The 16829-nt window shown below is 30.0% G+C and overlaps 1 protein-coding gene across 1 annotated transcript; it reads right to left on the bottom strand.

Moving 5' to 3' along the window:
- Positions 1 to 3070: 3070 nt before the first annotated feature.
- On the bottom strand, positions 3071 to 6499 carry LOC117931863 (very-long-chain aldehyde decarbonylase CER1-like). The gene is made up of 10 exons (XM_034852934.1): positions 6409 to 6499; positions 6069 to 6292; positions 5750 to 5982; positions 5444 to 5663; positions 4857 to 5232; positions 4646 to 4753; positions 4252 to 4452; positions 3986 to 4087; positions 3687 to 3860; positions 3071 to 3407 (listed from the first exon to the last, which is right to left on the bottom strand). Exons 1-10 carry the CDS (start codon positions 6466 to 6468, stop codon positions 3243 to 3245), a joined length of 1863 nt encoding a protein of 620 aa, XP_034708825.1. The 5' UTR covers positions 6469 to 6499; the 3' UTR covers positions 3071 to 3242.
- Positions 6500 to 16829: the final 10330 nt, after the last annotated feature.

Here is a 16829-nt window from a genome sequence, read left to right as displayed (position 1 = left end):
TGCAAGTACATATACAATCTTGGGATGCTTAACAATTAAACATCAATTTTTTTTTCTTGTGAGTTCGATCTTCTTTTTCAATTTTGGTGGGTTTGATGTGCTAGGTGTGTTATTTTAAATTTTTGGTGAATATTCAATGTTATTTTAATAACATATTTGGGATTATGGATACAATATATCACAGATTAATCCATAAGCATTAAAATTATTAAGTTAAATGCAATATGATTGTTATATTTTTAGATGAAATGTTACTAAAGGTTAGTCCTAGATGTTAATTAATAAGTATTATAAAAATACTTAAATTAAACACTCATAAGCAACCATATCTTCTATAATCATTTGGAATAATGTGATATCATAACTCAAAGGTGATCGATGCATTTTATGCAACTTCTAATTATATCTATCCCTAATAGCTCATTAGCCAAATAAGTGTCAACAAAATGACAATATTGTCTCTTTTCAAAGTGTCACTAGAAATATATAATGTCATTGGTGGCACTGTATGTTTATGGTGACACATTGTAAAGGTCACAATATCTCTTCTCCTTAAAGTAAGCATCTATAATAATTACAAATATTTGTATTGAGAAAACCTATATGAATGGGAGAAGTTGGAGAATTGTAGCAATTGCAAATACGTGTATAGGAAAAATACAAATATCAAACCCAATAATTAAAATTGAAAAAACAAGTTGGCATCACTTGTTTAATTACTCTTTAGTTTCCTCTTCTCCACCAACATCTCCTTTTTTTTTTTTTTAAATAATAAATATTAATGTTTCATAGCTAGACACAAAAATAACAATACTCAATTATGTCATCTACAGTAGGCAAAGTAAGGAAACAATAAAGTATTATAACAACTTGAAAAGCCAAATTAACATAACCAATATTAGTTACCCATGAAACACAAGTAGGTATTGAGTTTCATATATAATATAACAAGCTAAAATTATAGGATATCCAAGTTCAACAACACAAATAGATAGATAAAGATATTGGTTTATGCATGTGATCATGTGATCATGTGGGGACCGTTAAAGGACGAAATCCATGTTGGAGACTAGCTTCCCATATTTTCTCAACGTTGAACATTGTGTTACCACACTCGTGCACATTCCATCCTTCTAATGCATGAATTACCTTAGCTACACGCGATGCACTCATTGCTCTTCTCGGCAACCAATTCTATCACATGTTTGCATAACAAAAAATTTCGTAAGACAAAACAAATAATATAAGTAATCCAGTTTATAGTGTATGATGATTGGTAGGTGTTGGAATTAATGCCTAGCTTGAAAGTTTCCTTGAAAGATGTTCTCTTCATTTGGGCCATTACCAAAAAAGTTTCTTTAAAAACCGACTCCCCAATTGACAGATATATTTTCCCCTTTCTGCACCCATTGCATTATCCTGATTTTGAATAAAGGGGTTGTTTGCTTAATTTTAAAATTGATCTGTTTGCCTTCTGACCTTGCCATTATTTTTCTTGTAACTTATACATTATGAAAATGTTGAATTTTTTTTTTTTTTTTTTACATTTTATAACATTCCTAAAATAGTTAAAAAAATTAGTTTAGGTATACTTGGAATTTTGTCATGTTATGGACCTTTTGGATGTTTTTGTAAACTGGGATTAAATAAGGCTTCAATAAATTGTTGGACCATTGGGATGATAATCTAGACATGTAAGAGAGGTTTCTTGATTTTTTTTGTAATTAAATAGGATTTTTTTTTTTTTTTTGAAAGCTTCTATTTTGATTACATGTTGGAAATTATGTATAGTGTCTACTTTATTATTTAATCTAGTGTTAATTGTCATAGCATGACTTGGTTTTAGCTTATATAGTGTAATATAGATATATTGAGGATGTTTCCTATTTTTTTCCATGATGAAATAATGCTTCTAGATATTTATTTAGGATTTTTCTTATGGATGCTATTATTCTAATTCTTTTCTGCATGTTTTGTCTTAGTCCTTAATTCTAGTATTTCTAGCTATCTTGTACATAGTTTAGCCTTAACAATGAGTTGTATGCATGCCCTATGTGATATTTGATACTCCTTTAGGTCCTTGCCATTTCATTTAAGTTGTACATATATCATACATATTAGGGTTCACTTTCATAGGTATTTGTTGTTATAATTGATCTAAACCTCTTTAGCTATATGCAAGTGCATTGTAAGCTATGTATGCTATCAAGGTATTCTTTCTTCACCCTTTATCTCTTTAATCTTATATAAACATGAAAACTTTGTGTGTGAAATGCCCTCATGCTTGATATTGCTTCCTATGCTTTGATCATTGCTTTGTTATCATCGGTATCCTTGATTTATCGATCAATTATCATGTTTACATTAACCTTATTAGTAGAGACCTGATTTTAGGGTTGAGAGGGATGCTACCATTATGATACCTTCCCAATAAGTAACCTAACTAGACTTAGGTTTTCAAAAAATAAAGAGTCATTTTTTAAGGTTTTATTTCTTATTTTATTTTCTATTTTAAAAATAAATAAAGATAAGTGGCAATTCCAATTTTTTAAAAATCAAATTTTCACTAAGATAACAAGTCTCATTGACAAGTAGGAAAGCACATAAAAAATGCGGGTTCATAGAGACATGTACCTAAAATGTGCAATATGCCCTCAACATAAATCAAGATTAAAGTGTTAACAAAATGACAATATTCTCTCTTTTTAAAGTGTCATTAGAAAGATATGGTGTCATTGGTGGCAGCGTATGTATCATCTTTTTCCTTGAAGTAAGCATTTGTGATAATTACCTTTTTCCTTGAAGTAAGCATTTATAATAATTACAAATATTTGTATTGAGAAAACTTACTTGAATGGGAAAAGTTGGAGAATTGTAGCAATGGAAAATATAAGTATAGGAAAAATACAAATATAAAACCCAATAATTAAAATTGAAAAAACAAGCTATAATTACTCCTTACTTTCCTTTTCTCTATCAACATCTCCTTTTTTAAAAAAATTAATAAATATTTATATTTCATAGCTAGACACAAAAGTAACAATACTCAATTTCCATCTACAATACAATAAAGTATTAAAACAACTTGAAAAGCCAAATTAACACAATCAATTTCTTATCCATGAAACACAAGTAGGTATTGAGTTTCATATATAATATAACAAGCTAAAATTATAGGATATCCAAGTTCAACAACACAGATAGATAGATAAAGATATTGGTTTAAGGATGTGATGATGTGATCATGTGGGGATCGTTAAAGGACCAAATCCATGTTGAAGACTAGCTTCCCATATTTTCTCAACGTTGAACATTGTGTTACCACACTCGTGCACATTCCATCCTTCTAATGCATGAATTACCCCAGCTACACGCGATGCACTCATTGCTCTTCTCGGCAACCAATTCTGTCACATGTTTGCATTACAAAAAATTTCGTAAGACAAAACGAATAATATAAGTAATCCAGTTTATAGTGTATGATGATTGGTAGGTGTTGGAATTAATGCCTAGCTTGAAAGCTTCTTTGAAAGATGTTCTCTTCATTTGGCCCATTACCAAAAATGTTCATTACCCTTCACATTTTTTGCTCAACTTCTTTTCAATAAAGAAATGATTTTCATGAAATATAAGATGTATGTAAAACATTGAGGCCTGTGAATGAGAACAAACATTAATTTACTAACCTCACAAGAGTCTATGTTCTTAAAAGACTTGGGAGGCATCATTGCTGGTGTAGTGTGGTAGAGGCAGTCTTTGCGCAACCTCTTTGGAGGGAATTGAGAAAAGGGAATGAATAATGTTCCTTTCGATGCTTTCATTTGTTCTTCTTTGGTCAATCCATCTCCAACCAGCCATATCTTCAAAATAAATAAATAAAATTAAGTTGACGATGGATAAAAAAGTAACAGAAATAAGAGTAGTAGCAGATGAAAATGAATCAAGTGTAGAAGGTTTAAAATAGTTGCTAAATGATAAATTGTACCTTTTCAGTAAAACTTTTAGAAAGTAGTAATTTACTTTCACACTCAACATTCTTGAGCTTTGTGTTGAGTTGCTCATACTCATCCTTATGTGATGTGGCTACCTGAGATTCATTGTATGAAAAATCAAAACCAAGATTGGACAATGCTTGTTCCAGACCCCGATTTGTCAATGCTAAGGCATTATTTCACCAAAAATAATTTCTTTTTCTTTCCCTTTATATATATATATATAGTAGCCATAATAATGCTTGTTAATTATACATACCTGGATGCCCATTTGGCATAAAGCAGAAGCAATAAAATAAGCAACCTTGTTGAGGTTTCCTCTGAAGAGTACTTGAGTTGTTCCTATAGGAATGCTATTTAGAACAACAGCTACTGCTAAGCTACTCCCATCCACCACCTTGATTTTGAGCTTAGGATTTCTATGGATATAAAGCTCACCATAACTATTAAGCTCATCACCCTGCAAAGTTTATATTTATTATTGGACAGTTTTATTTTATTTTTTCTAAAATTCAAAAAATAATTCAAATTTTCAGAATGTAAAAATTTTTCAGAAGTCAACTGAAGGCCATAAAAACTGTGTCCATGCAAGCATGAGGTAAACTCTTCCAAATGATCAAAAAGGAGGTAAATGGCCTTTTCTTTTAACTTGCCTGGTTCAAGAGACCTAAACTCAAAACTTTAATCCCTCTTTTGTCTGCTTTGAGTATGGCTTCTTCTATCAAACTATCGATGGATTCATTTCTCAATTTCAGGAGATACTACAATAAGAAAATAGAAAAGGAACAAAAAGTAAATAACATACTGAAGTATGATTAAATAAAAAACAAAAGAATAACAAGTCAACAATAAAATGTTGCTTACTTGTATCTTGAATTTTGGTACAACCCACGTTTGGACATTGACTTTGTTGAATTGATTCCTCTCAAGAATAAACGTACGACCATAGGTCCATGTTAGCATTATAGAACAACATGTCACTGGCCACATTGCCCATACATACCATTTGTATGTGTAAGGTTTGGAGGCTAAGGAGGCGAATCCTAGCCTCAGATGATAGATGGACTGTGGCGTTACAAGATGTGTCAAATGAACCACATGGGGCAATTGTTCAGGTCTTATAAGTGATTTTTCATATAACGCATCTGAAGATTTATCCATTGTACCATAGATGTAATCATAGATGGGCATAAAAAGTGAGTAATTGGTCCTGAATTGAGTGTGATGCAGAGAGTGATACCTGAGATGTCAAGCAGTCAATCATTTCTTCACGCACATTTCAAATTGGAAAGAATACATTTATGGGAAAAAGGGAATTGGGATTATGTGAAGTGAATAAATAGGAATTAGATATTGTGGGCGTTTTAATTTTTAGAGTACGTAAAAAAGATCATTGCAGTATTCTCTCTCTCAACACAGAAAACTATGTAAAAAGGAATTGGGAGACTTACGAGGGGGTATACATGAGGTACTTAAGAGGTGGAAAAAGGGAGAATAGCATCTTAGGGATCAGCTCGAAATTGCAGTGTCCCATGTTGTTCATGAAATCAATATAAGAAATATAACCAAAGAGGGCTGCCATGGAGCTCTTTCTCATGAAAAATCCTGCTAACAGTGGTATTAAAAACAGTAGAAAATATGCTAGGTGTTCAGCAAAAGGATGGATGACAGCTGCCATGGAAACAACGATACGTCATATTCTAATGTAGGTAGTGGTTAATTAGTAACGGATCAAAGAGTAAATGATCAATTCATACAGGTGATGGGCTCTGTGACAATCGAGGAATGGTGATGAGAATGATAGCGTGAGTAAAGATAATGATGATGCAATGCTCTGTGTAACCAGTAGTATAGGAATTCAACAGGCCCCATATGAAGAAGAATTGTAAGAAGTACACCATCTGTTCTCCATAAGGGCATGTGAGCAACCCCAGGAAGTATCATGTAAACCACGTAGAATAGGATCCCATTCAACAATATTTGGTCATCCCTGCAAACAAAACACCACAAGAAAATGTGAATATTCATGCATGAAGGTAATCAGCCTGTGTGTGTGAGAGTGAGTTTCTGACAGACCAGTTGCTTTCCCTGTCAACTTGCTCGAATTCAATACTCTTATCAACGATCCTATTGTTGCCCTTAGCTGTTCGGTATCGAGCAAGAGAAATCCAAATCTGGTTGTGAAGTGTCCTCCATAACAGAAATGGGAAAAATAGAACGTAAACAGGGTCCCTCTCCTTCCCATCTTTGATTATTAATGTGTATATGCTATGAACTACCCATGGAGCCAATATCACATACTGAAACAACGAATAAAAGTAAAATAAAGGAGTAAAACAAAAATAAAATAAACATTGAAGAGAAGGCAAGATTGTAGAGCAATCGAAGTGTGGCAAATCAGATAATAATAGTGTACCTTGAAGCTTCCAAGAGACTTCCAAGGCCAGTCAGTGAGGATACCTGGTTTGGAAGCCATATACACTTCTATAATGTTACTTGCTTAATTTAGTTTGCCATCTACAAAATTGGAGGGCTATATATACTGATTCTCTCTGGTGAATTTAAGCAGGCATTAATGCAGGCCTGAAACCCTTAGAAGGATACGATCAGCAAGTTGTTTGTGACCTTCACTTTCAAGGATAAAAGGAGCTTGTACAAAAACTATTTTTTACTTTTAATAAAACTTGAATTAAATTTAACTAGTCTTATATAAAGTGAATTAATAAATTTTTTACAACATCAAAATAGGAAAATAATTTTTCAAAGCATGCAACTGATTCAAATAATTATATTTTATTAAAAAAAAAAAAAAAAAACTGTTACTCACAAAACAAGTTTTCAAAGGGTCTTGTTCTTCAAAAATATTTTTTATTTATTTTGGTTCTTCACCTCAAACAATTTTTAAAAGCAAGCCTCTACAAATCTGTAGAAAATCTCGGCAAGCAGGCCCTTATCTTCCCTATTTCTTATCCTAGTTTGGTGAAAAAGGTAGATTAATAACGACCTTATTTCTCAAATTTCAACTCTTGTGTGAGAATAATAAATGCAGAATTCAAAACCTTCCACTGTTCCAACCGTCCTAGGGCGAGGTGGGCACACTTATAATCAATACTTAGTGCTATGTTCTTTTTGCTGCCCACTTTTTCAGGTTTGCATTTAGATAGTGTTGACAACACCTTTCAAATATTATTAGGCTGCTCTAGCTGGCTATGCCAATGTGAAAGACATGGGATGTTTGTGCAGAAAAGGCCAAATAAATAAATAAAAGGGAAAGCTATGGGATCATACACCAATTAGAAAAACAGATAAATAGATTTTTTTGAGAAATCAAAATTTTCACTTTTAAAAAAGGGTTTATTACCCTTTATCCCCCAACCTATAGTGTGTTTTGTACATTACCCCTTGAGTTCAAAATCAAACAACTTCATCATTTATGATTGCATACAATGTTATTTTTTTAGAGAAGGAACAATTTTTTGGATAGAAAGGCATGTGCTCTTTGCACGATCAAGGGTAAAAGTGTCTTTTTTTGCTATAAGTGAGGGCAAAAGGGTCATTGTTATTTTAAAACCCCAAATTGCAGCCCTCCTCTCCCGCATCGTCCATTCCTCCTCTGTAGGTGCTAGTGAAGCCCTAGAATCCTAAAGAAGCTAATATAGAGTTGACATTGAAGAAAAGAGATGGAATTCAACAGGGTTTTTTTTTTTTCTTTTGTCTTCCAATTTATTTAAGGTTAAGGTTTTGTTTTGATCTTTTAGAAAATTTAAGGAAATTTTGGGGAAATTATAAAAGAATAAAACTTAGGCCAATTAAGGGTTAGGGTTTTTATGTTAGAGTTTAAATTTTTATGTTCTGCTTCTAGTTTAAGGTTGGGGTTTCATTTTCATGTTTTAGAAAAACTAGGGGTATTTTTGGGGAAATTTTAGGGTAATTTTTAGGGGCAATTTGGGGAAATTATGGGAGGATAAAACTTGGGCAAATTGAGGGTTAGGGTTTAAATTTTTATGTTATGCTTTTGGTTCAGGGTTAGGGTTTTGTTTTCATGTTTTAGAAAACTGTGCATATTGTTGACAACACATTTCAAATATTATCAAGCTGCTCTAGCTGGCTATGACAATGTGGAAGACATGGGATGTTTGTGTAGAAAAGGCTAAATAAATAAATAAAAGGGAAAGTTATGGGATCATACACCAATTAGAAAAAACAGATAAATAGAGTTTTTGAGAAATCAAAATTTTCATTTTAAAAAAGGTTTTATTACTCTTTATCCCCCAACCTATAGTGTGTTTTGTACATTGCCCCCTTGAGTTCAAAATCGAACAACTTCATCATTTATAATTGCATGCAATGTTCTTTTTTTAGAGAAGGTTGAATTTTTTAGATAGAAAGGCATGTGCTCTCTACGCGATCAAGGGTAAAAGTGTCTTTTTTGCTATAAGTGAGGGCAAAAGGGTCATTGTTATTTTAAAACCCCAAATTGCAGCCCTCCTCTCTTGCATCGACCGTTCCTCCTCTATAGGTGCTAGTGAAGCCCCAATTCGAAGCCTTAGAATCCCAAAGAAGCTAATATAGGGTTGACATTGAAGAAAAGAAATGGAGATCAATGGGTTTTTTTTTTTTTCTTCTTTTGTCTTCCAATTTATTTAAGGTTAAGGTTTTGTTTTGATCTTTTAGAAAATTTAAGGAAAATTTGGGGAAATTATAGAAGAATAAAACTCGGGCAAATTAAGGGTTAAGGTTTAAATTTTTATGTTCTGCTTCTAGTTTAAGGTTGGGGTTTCATTTTCATGTTTTAGAAAAACTAGGGGTATTTTTGGGGAAATTTTAAGGTAATTTTTAGGGGCAATATGGGGAAATTATGGGAGGATAAAACTTGGGCAAATTGAGGGTTAGGGTTTAAATTTTTATGTTATGCTTTCAGTTCAGGGTTAGGGTTTTGTTTTAACGTTTTAGAAAATTGTGCATAGTGTTGACACCACGTTTCAAATATTATCAATCTGCTCTAGTTGGCTATGACAATGTGGAAGACATGGGATGTTTGTGTAGAAAAGGCTAAATAACTAAATAAAAGGGAAAGTTATGGGATCATACGCCAATTAGAAAAAACGGATAAATAGATTTTTTGAGAAATCAAAATTTTCACTTTTAAAAAATGGTTTATTACTCTTTATCCCCCAACCTATAGCATGTTTTGTACATTACCCCCTTGAGTTCAAAATCAAACAACTCCATTATTTATAATTGCATGCAATGTTCTAGAAAAGGTACAATTTTTTGGATAAAAAGGCATTACTCTCTGCGTGATCGAGGGTAAAAGTGCATTTTTTGCTATAAGTGAGGGCAAAAGGGTCATTGTTATTTTAAAACCCCAAATTGTAGCCCTCCTATCCCGCGTCGGCCATTCCTCCTCTATAGGTGCTAGTGAAGCCCCAAGTCGAAGCCCTAGAATCCCAAAGAAGCTAATGTAGGTTTGACATTGAAGAGAAGAGATGAAGTTCAACGGTTTTATTTTTTATTTTTTTATTTTTTTGCCTTCTAATTTATTTAAGGTTAAGGTTTTATTTTGATCTTTCAGAAAATTTAGGGAAATTTTTCAGAAATTATAGAAGAATAAAACTTAGGCAAATTAAGGGTTAGGGTTGGTTTAAATTTTTATATTTTGCTTTTAGTTTAAAGTTGGGGTTTCATTTTCATGTTTCAAAAAAACTAGGGGTATTTTTAGGGTAATTTTTAGGGAAAATTTGGGGAAATTATGAGAGAATAAAACTTGGGCAAATTGAGGGTTAGGGTTTAAATTTTTGTGTTATACTTTAGGTTCAGGGTTAGGGTTTCTTTTTCATGTTTTAGAAAACTGTGCATATTATTGACACCATATTTCAAATATTATTAATCTACTCTATCTGGCTATGATAATGTGGAAGACATGGGATGTTTGTGCAAAAAAGGCCAAATAAATAAATAAAAGGGAAAGCTATGGGATCATACATCAATTAGAGAAAATAGAGAAATAGATTTTTTGAGAAATCAAAATTTTCACTTTTAAAAACGGGTTTATTACCCTTTATCCCCAACCCTATAGCGTGTTTTGTACATTACCCCCTTGAGTTCAAAATCGAACAACTCCATCATTTATAATTACATGCAATGTTCTTTTTTTTAGAGAAAGTACAATTTTTGGATAGAAAGGCATGTGCTCTCTACGTGATCGAGGGTAAAAGTGCCTTTTTTGCTATAAGTGAGGGCAAAAGGGTCATTGTTATTTTAAAACCCTAAATTGCAGCCCTCCTCTCCCATGTCGACCGTTCCTCCTCTGTAGGTGCTAGTGAAGCCCCAAGTTGAAGCCCTAGAATCCCAAAAAAGCTAATATAGGGTTGACATTGAAAAGAAGAGATGGAGTTCAACGAGTTTTTTTTTTTTTTTTTTTGTCTTCTAATTTATTGAAGGTTAAGGTTTTGTTTTGATCCTTCAGAAAATTTAGGGAAATTTTGGGGAATTTATAGAAGAATAAAACTCAGGCAGATTGAGGGTTAGAGTTTAAATTTTTATGTTATGTTTCTAGTTTAAGGTTGGGGTTTCATTTTCATGTTTCAGAAAAATTGGGGATATTTTGGGTAAATTTTAGGGTAATTTTTGGGGAAATTTTGGGAAAATTGTGGGAGAATAAAACTTGGGCAAATTGAGGGTTAGGGTTTAAATTTTTATGTTATGCTTTTGGTTCAGGGTTAGGGTTTTGTTTTCATGTTTTAGAAAATTATGCATGTTGTTGACACCACCTGTCAAATATTATCAAGCTGCTCTAGTTGGTTATGACAATGTGGAAGACATGGGATGTTTGTGCAGAAAAGGCCAAATAGATAAATAAAAGGGAAAACTATGGGATCATACACCAATTAGGAAAAATAGATAAATAAATTTTTTGAGAAATCAAAATTTTCACTTTTAAAAAAGGTTTTATTACCCTTTATCCCCCAACCTATAGCATGTTTTGTATTTACCCCCTTGAGTTCAAAATCGAACAACTCCATCATTTATAATTGCATGCAATGTTCTTTTTTTAGAGAAGGTACAATTTTTTGGATAGAAAGGCATGTGTTCTCTACGCGATCAAGGGTAAAAGTGCCTTTTTTGCTATAAGTGAGGGCAAAAGGGTCATTGTTATTTTAAAACCCCAAATTGCAGCCCTTCTCTCCTACGTCGACCATTCCTCCTCTGTAGGTGCTAGTGAAGCCTCAAGTTGAAGCCCTAGAATCCCAAAGAAGCTAATATAGGGTTGACATTGAAGAGAAGAGATTGAGTTCAACGGTTTTTTTTTTTTTTTTTTTTTTTGACTTCCAATTTATTTAAGGTTAAGGTTTTGTTTTGATCTTTAAGAAAATTTAAGAAAATTTTTGGGAAATTATAGAAGAATAAAACTCGGGCAAATTGAGGGTTAGAATTTTTATGTTAGGGTTTAAATTTTTATGTTTTGCTTCTAGTTTAAGGGTGGGATTTTGTTTTCATGTTTCAGAAAAACTGGGGGTATTTTATTGGAAAATTTAGGATAATTTTTTGGAAAAATTATGGGAGAATAAAACTTGGGCAAATTGAGGGTTAGGGTTTAAATTTTTATGTTCTGCTTTTGGTTCAGGGTTAGGGTTTCGTTTTCATGTTTTAGAAAACTATGTTGTTTGTATTGAATGCTAAGATATGAACATGTGCTCTCAAATTAGTTCTCTGCACACAATTAATTTTTTTGTCATCAAATTAGTTGAACCGTATTGAATGCTAAGATAAGAACATGTGCTCTCAAATTAATGCTCTGCACACAATTAATTTTTTTATCATCAAATTAGCTGAAAATTAATAATCTTTAATTAAATGGAAAATCCAATTCGGTATGATTAATCATATGATGAACATAATTTAAGTAAAAGGGTGTTTGGGAAATCAATTTAATAATTTAATATGACTTAATAACTTAGTTTAAATCATTAAATATATTAAACATGTCTAATAAAATAACTTATTATTACAACTTAAAGTTATTTTTAACTTTAAGTATTAAGTTAAAATAGTTAACTTATTCTTAATCACAATTCTTTTTACCTCATTTGTCCACACTAGTGAAAATATATTTTAAAATTATAAAGTTATCTTGTATATGTAAAATACTTTAAATATACATGTTTTACAAATAAATTTATATGTCACTTAAAATTAGTGAAAATAAATTGAGTTAAAATCAATGACAATAAACACTTGTTAAGATTAACAAGGGGTAGATATGTCAATTGGATGATTTAAAATAAATTTTAAATTAACTTTATCAAACTACCTCAATACTTCGAAATAAAAATATGCTTTAAGTTAATAACTTAAAAATAATTTAATTTAAATTCAACTTCACTTATCATCCGATCAATATTAAGTTTTACCAAACACTCTTTTATTAACATTATATTAAACATAATAGACATTAAGTCAAATTTATCAATTCTTGGTTTTTTGGTTTCTAATGTATGGTTCTTTGAATGACTTAGAACCATTAGGCATGTCAAAATATTGCTTCCTAAAGCCTCATATATATATATAGACATATAGGATACTAAAATTAAAGTGTTGAAATTTAATAATAGCAATCAGAATCATAGTTTAAAAAGGCGCAAGGTCCACCTAATGTGCAAAAGTCTCTTATAGTTTAAGCGTAAGGCGCAACACAAGGTACGTACATGCCTAAGTGAAGTGAAATGCAATTTAGGATACACATCAATTTTGTAAAATATGATTCAAAATATAATCCAATCAATAAAAAAAATAATGAGATTATATAAATTTAAGTATATAATTAGAAATTTCAAGAATAAAAGTGTTTAAAAAAAAAGTAAAACTGATAAAACGCGTGTAGACCCCAAAATTTGTTCCAAATTTAATGTTACATTAATTTTGAGCGCAATTTTAAATCCCGATTACATGTATTATTTTTTTGGCCCACTCACCCTTTTAACTCTTCGTTTATATTATTTTATAAATTGTGTTACTTTTATTTCTATTTGTTATTATTATTGTTATATTATATTATATTATATTATATTTTTATATATTTATTAATCACTTTCTCTCTCCTCTCTCCTCTCTTCTCTCTTTTCCTCTTTCTCCTCACCCTACCTATCCTTACCTACCCCCATACCCCCCATGTCCAAGGCCCCCCCAATATCCATTCTTCATTTTTTTTCCTTTTTATTTTTTCCTACCCACTTTCCTCTCCTCTCTCCCCATTTGGCCCTCCACTTTCTCCCTCATTCTTTTTGAGATTTTCCCCCCATTTCCCAAGAACGGTAGCCCTCATTCCAAGAAACAGGCGGGTGCATTTAGTGATTAGTTTGGGATATTTGGGCTAATTTATTGGTGGTGATTTGAAATTTGTTAATTTGGGTTTGTGGTTATATTGCATTTAGTGATTAGTTTGGGATATTTGGATTATTTCAATTACATATTATTTATTTGGAGTTGGGCTTATTGTTAATTGGTTATTTGTTTGAGTTTATTAGATTGAGCTTGAAATATTATTTCTTTTGGCCATGTGTATTATTAATGTGGGCTTGTTAATTGACTATTTGTTTGGGCTTATTAGATTGGGCTTGAGATATTATTTTATTTGGTCATGTGTATTATTAATGTGGGCTTGTTAATTGATGTGAATTTTGGGCTTGGATGATTTGAATATTTGATATGAGTTTGGTCCAATTGAATTATTTAATTTGGACATGGGGTAATTATGGTGTATATTAAATTAGGCTTGGATTGTGGAATATTAAATTTAGGCATAATAGGATTTATCTTAATTTATTGTGCTTTGGGTTTGATTAATTGGGCTTATATTTTGGCTATTAATTTGGAAATTTTATATTAGAGTCTATGATATGTGAGATATTTTTATTGGGTTATATTTGTTAATTTGGGTCCATTAATAATTGGTGAAATTTATTAGACTAATTTGAAGTTTGAATTTGGGCTTGAATAATTATTTTAGACTCTATATATTTTTGGATATTTACATTTGTTCTATTTTTGTTTTTGCATGGGCTTATTCTGCAATCTTGTTGGCTGAGTACGGATTTATGACACGTGGAGCTTGTTGTAAGTTTATTTGGGTACATATTTTATTTCCCACTTTTATTTGGTTTTATTTTTATTAGTTCTTATGAATATTTGTTTGTATATATTTATTGAGTGTGTACAGAATCAAACATCGAACAAACTAGAAATTTTGTTTAAATGAGAGAAAGAATTCAGTAAATGTGTTTTGATAAAACAATAATTTTAAAATATTATTTTTAATAAAAGAAAGGTTTTTTTATTTATTTATAAAAATTCAGAAAAATGCATTTAGAAAAATCCAAAAGAGTTGTTTTTAATAGAATTTGAAAAATTGTTTTTAATAACATCGTCCAAAAATTTATTTGTTTAATAAAAATTGTCCATTTTTTTTTTTTTGTAAATAAAGTTGTCCCAAAAATTAATTTTTAACAAAATTGTTCAAAAATAATTTTTTTTAAATAAATTCTTTTTTCTTAATTAAAATGGGATTAAAGGTGTTTTTTTTTTTTTTTTTAGAAATAGAGGATTTAAATCTTTTTTTTTCTTTTTAATTAAAATTTCTTTTGCAAATAAAGTTATGTCATTTTAAATAACTTGTAAAAATCACATTTTTAAATGAAAATTAATCTAAATACTTTTGTAAATAAAATTGTAAAAATTCATTATTTTCAAGTAAAAGAAAGTAAAAATAATTTTTGTGCCCAAATTGAAATTTTGTAATAAATTCTTTTGATACAATAAGTGTAAATAGCTTTTTAAAAAATTGAATACAAATGAAATTGAGAAAAATAAATTGATTCTTTTTTGTACGTAAATAAATTGAAATCATTAATTCAAAATCATTTTTAATAAAATCCTTTGAAATTTCTTTAAAAAATTTTTTATATCTTTTATTTATTTAATTCAATAAATCATTTTTCATAATTCTCTTATTATTTATGTTGTGTATTTTTGTAATTAGATTTCATCATTGTTTTTGGTGTATATTGATTTCCATCATGACTTGTACATTGATTATTTTTCTTGGTATCCATAATTAATTAATTAATTACTACAATTCCCTTAATTCGTTTAGTAGAGGTCGTATGTATACGGGTTTAGAGGGGTGCTACGGCTTACCACCGTACCTTCCCAATAAGTAACCTGACCCCCAAACCCAGACTTGGTTTTTCACGGACCTGTTTTTCCTTCAGGAGTCACACTTAGAGTTTTCTTTCTTTCTTTTTTTTTTCCTTAAAAAAAATAAAACAAAAATAAGTAGTGATTCCAAGTCTTTTTCTAAAAATCAAATTTTCACCAAATAAAATAATAAGCGAGTTTCGCCATCGAGTGGGAATGCCTCGATCAAAATACGGGGTCCACAACGCTCCTTTTCAATAAGGTGTATATCTTGGTAAGCAAGGAAATATAAAGAGTGGTAAGCACATCTTTTAAAACTATGATCAAAATTTAATTAATTAAAAAAAAACTACCGCAAGAAAATTATTTGGAATTGATTACAAATATGGTTTTGTTATTGTAACGTGCATATGCTATATCTAATATAAGATTTTATTAAATCAGTAACTATTCATTACAATAATCTAAATTTATTTTTATTATTAATATATTTTCCTTGGATATGGTCATCTGTCCAAGTTGTCAATAATTTTAATAAAATATGATAAAGATAAAAATAAATAATGTATTAAAGTAAAATAGAGTTCTATATTATATTTAATTAATATTTTTACAATTTTATCGACCATTGAATCGAAAAAAAAAATATTAAGTCATAGTCTAATGATTAGATTGATGGTTAAATCGATCGTGATCAATTCATGATGCCAATATGAGATTATATATAAATATGTAATTTATAAATTATTAAAATTAAAAATAATTATAAAAAGTTAAATTGTATAAAAATAATTAAATACCTTAAAATATTCCATTTTCTATCTCTATTATTGTCATATTAAATCATGATAATAATAAAATGTGAATGTATCAATATTTTTTATTTTATTAAATAAAAAATTACTATTTTTAATTATTAAGAAGGTAAATAGTAAAACAAAATATTATTATTTATTCTATTCATACTACATACACTTTATATTTTATCATTTTTATTCATATTTCATTATCTTTATAGTTTTATGATGGTTTAGTTATTTGGTTTCATATAAAATTTTAACTAATAAATATTTATTATATATTATAACTATTACCATAAAAAAGAGGAATTTGATGGAAGTTAGAGGTTCTTTGGCCATGTAATTTAAAAAGAGTTTTTTATTTTTTAAAAACAAAAAATTATTTTTAAAAATTTATAACATTATGTAGACCCTAAAATTTGTCTCAATTTTATTTTTACATTAATTTTTAGCCCAATTTTACTCTTAAAATTAAATCTCAATTACATATGATATTTTTGGCCCACTCACCATTTAATTATTAGTTTTTATTATTTTGTATATTATTTTATTTTATTTTATCATTACTACTACTACTACTACTACTACTACTATTATTATACTACTACTACTACTACTATTATTATATTTTCTTTTTCTTTTTCTTTTTATTTTTTATTTTTCCTTTTTCTTTTCTCTCTCCTCTCTCTTCCTACCTTCCCCAACCACCCCACCCACTATTCTTCTCTAATGCCCATACCCCCACGTGAGACCCATACCTCCTCTTCACTTCTTTCTTCTCAATTCTCTCTCCTCTCATTTTCCTTTTCTTTTCATTTTTGCTTCTCATTTTAGAGGGGGT

Source organism: Vitis riparia, chromosome 15, assembly GCF_004353265.1.
Source record: "Vitis riparia cultivar Riparia Gloire de Montpellier isolate 1030 chromosome 15, EGFV_Vit.rip_1.0, whole genome shotgun sequence".
NCBI classification, from domain to species: domain Eukaryota; kingdom Viridiplantae; phylum Streptophyta; class Magnoliopsida; order Vitales; family Vitaceae; genus Vitis; species Vitis riparia.
Note: the sequence above shows the minus strand (reverse complement) of the source record. Positions and strands in the feature narration are given on the sequence as shown.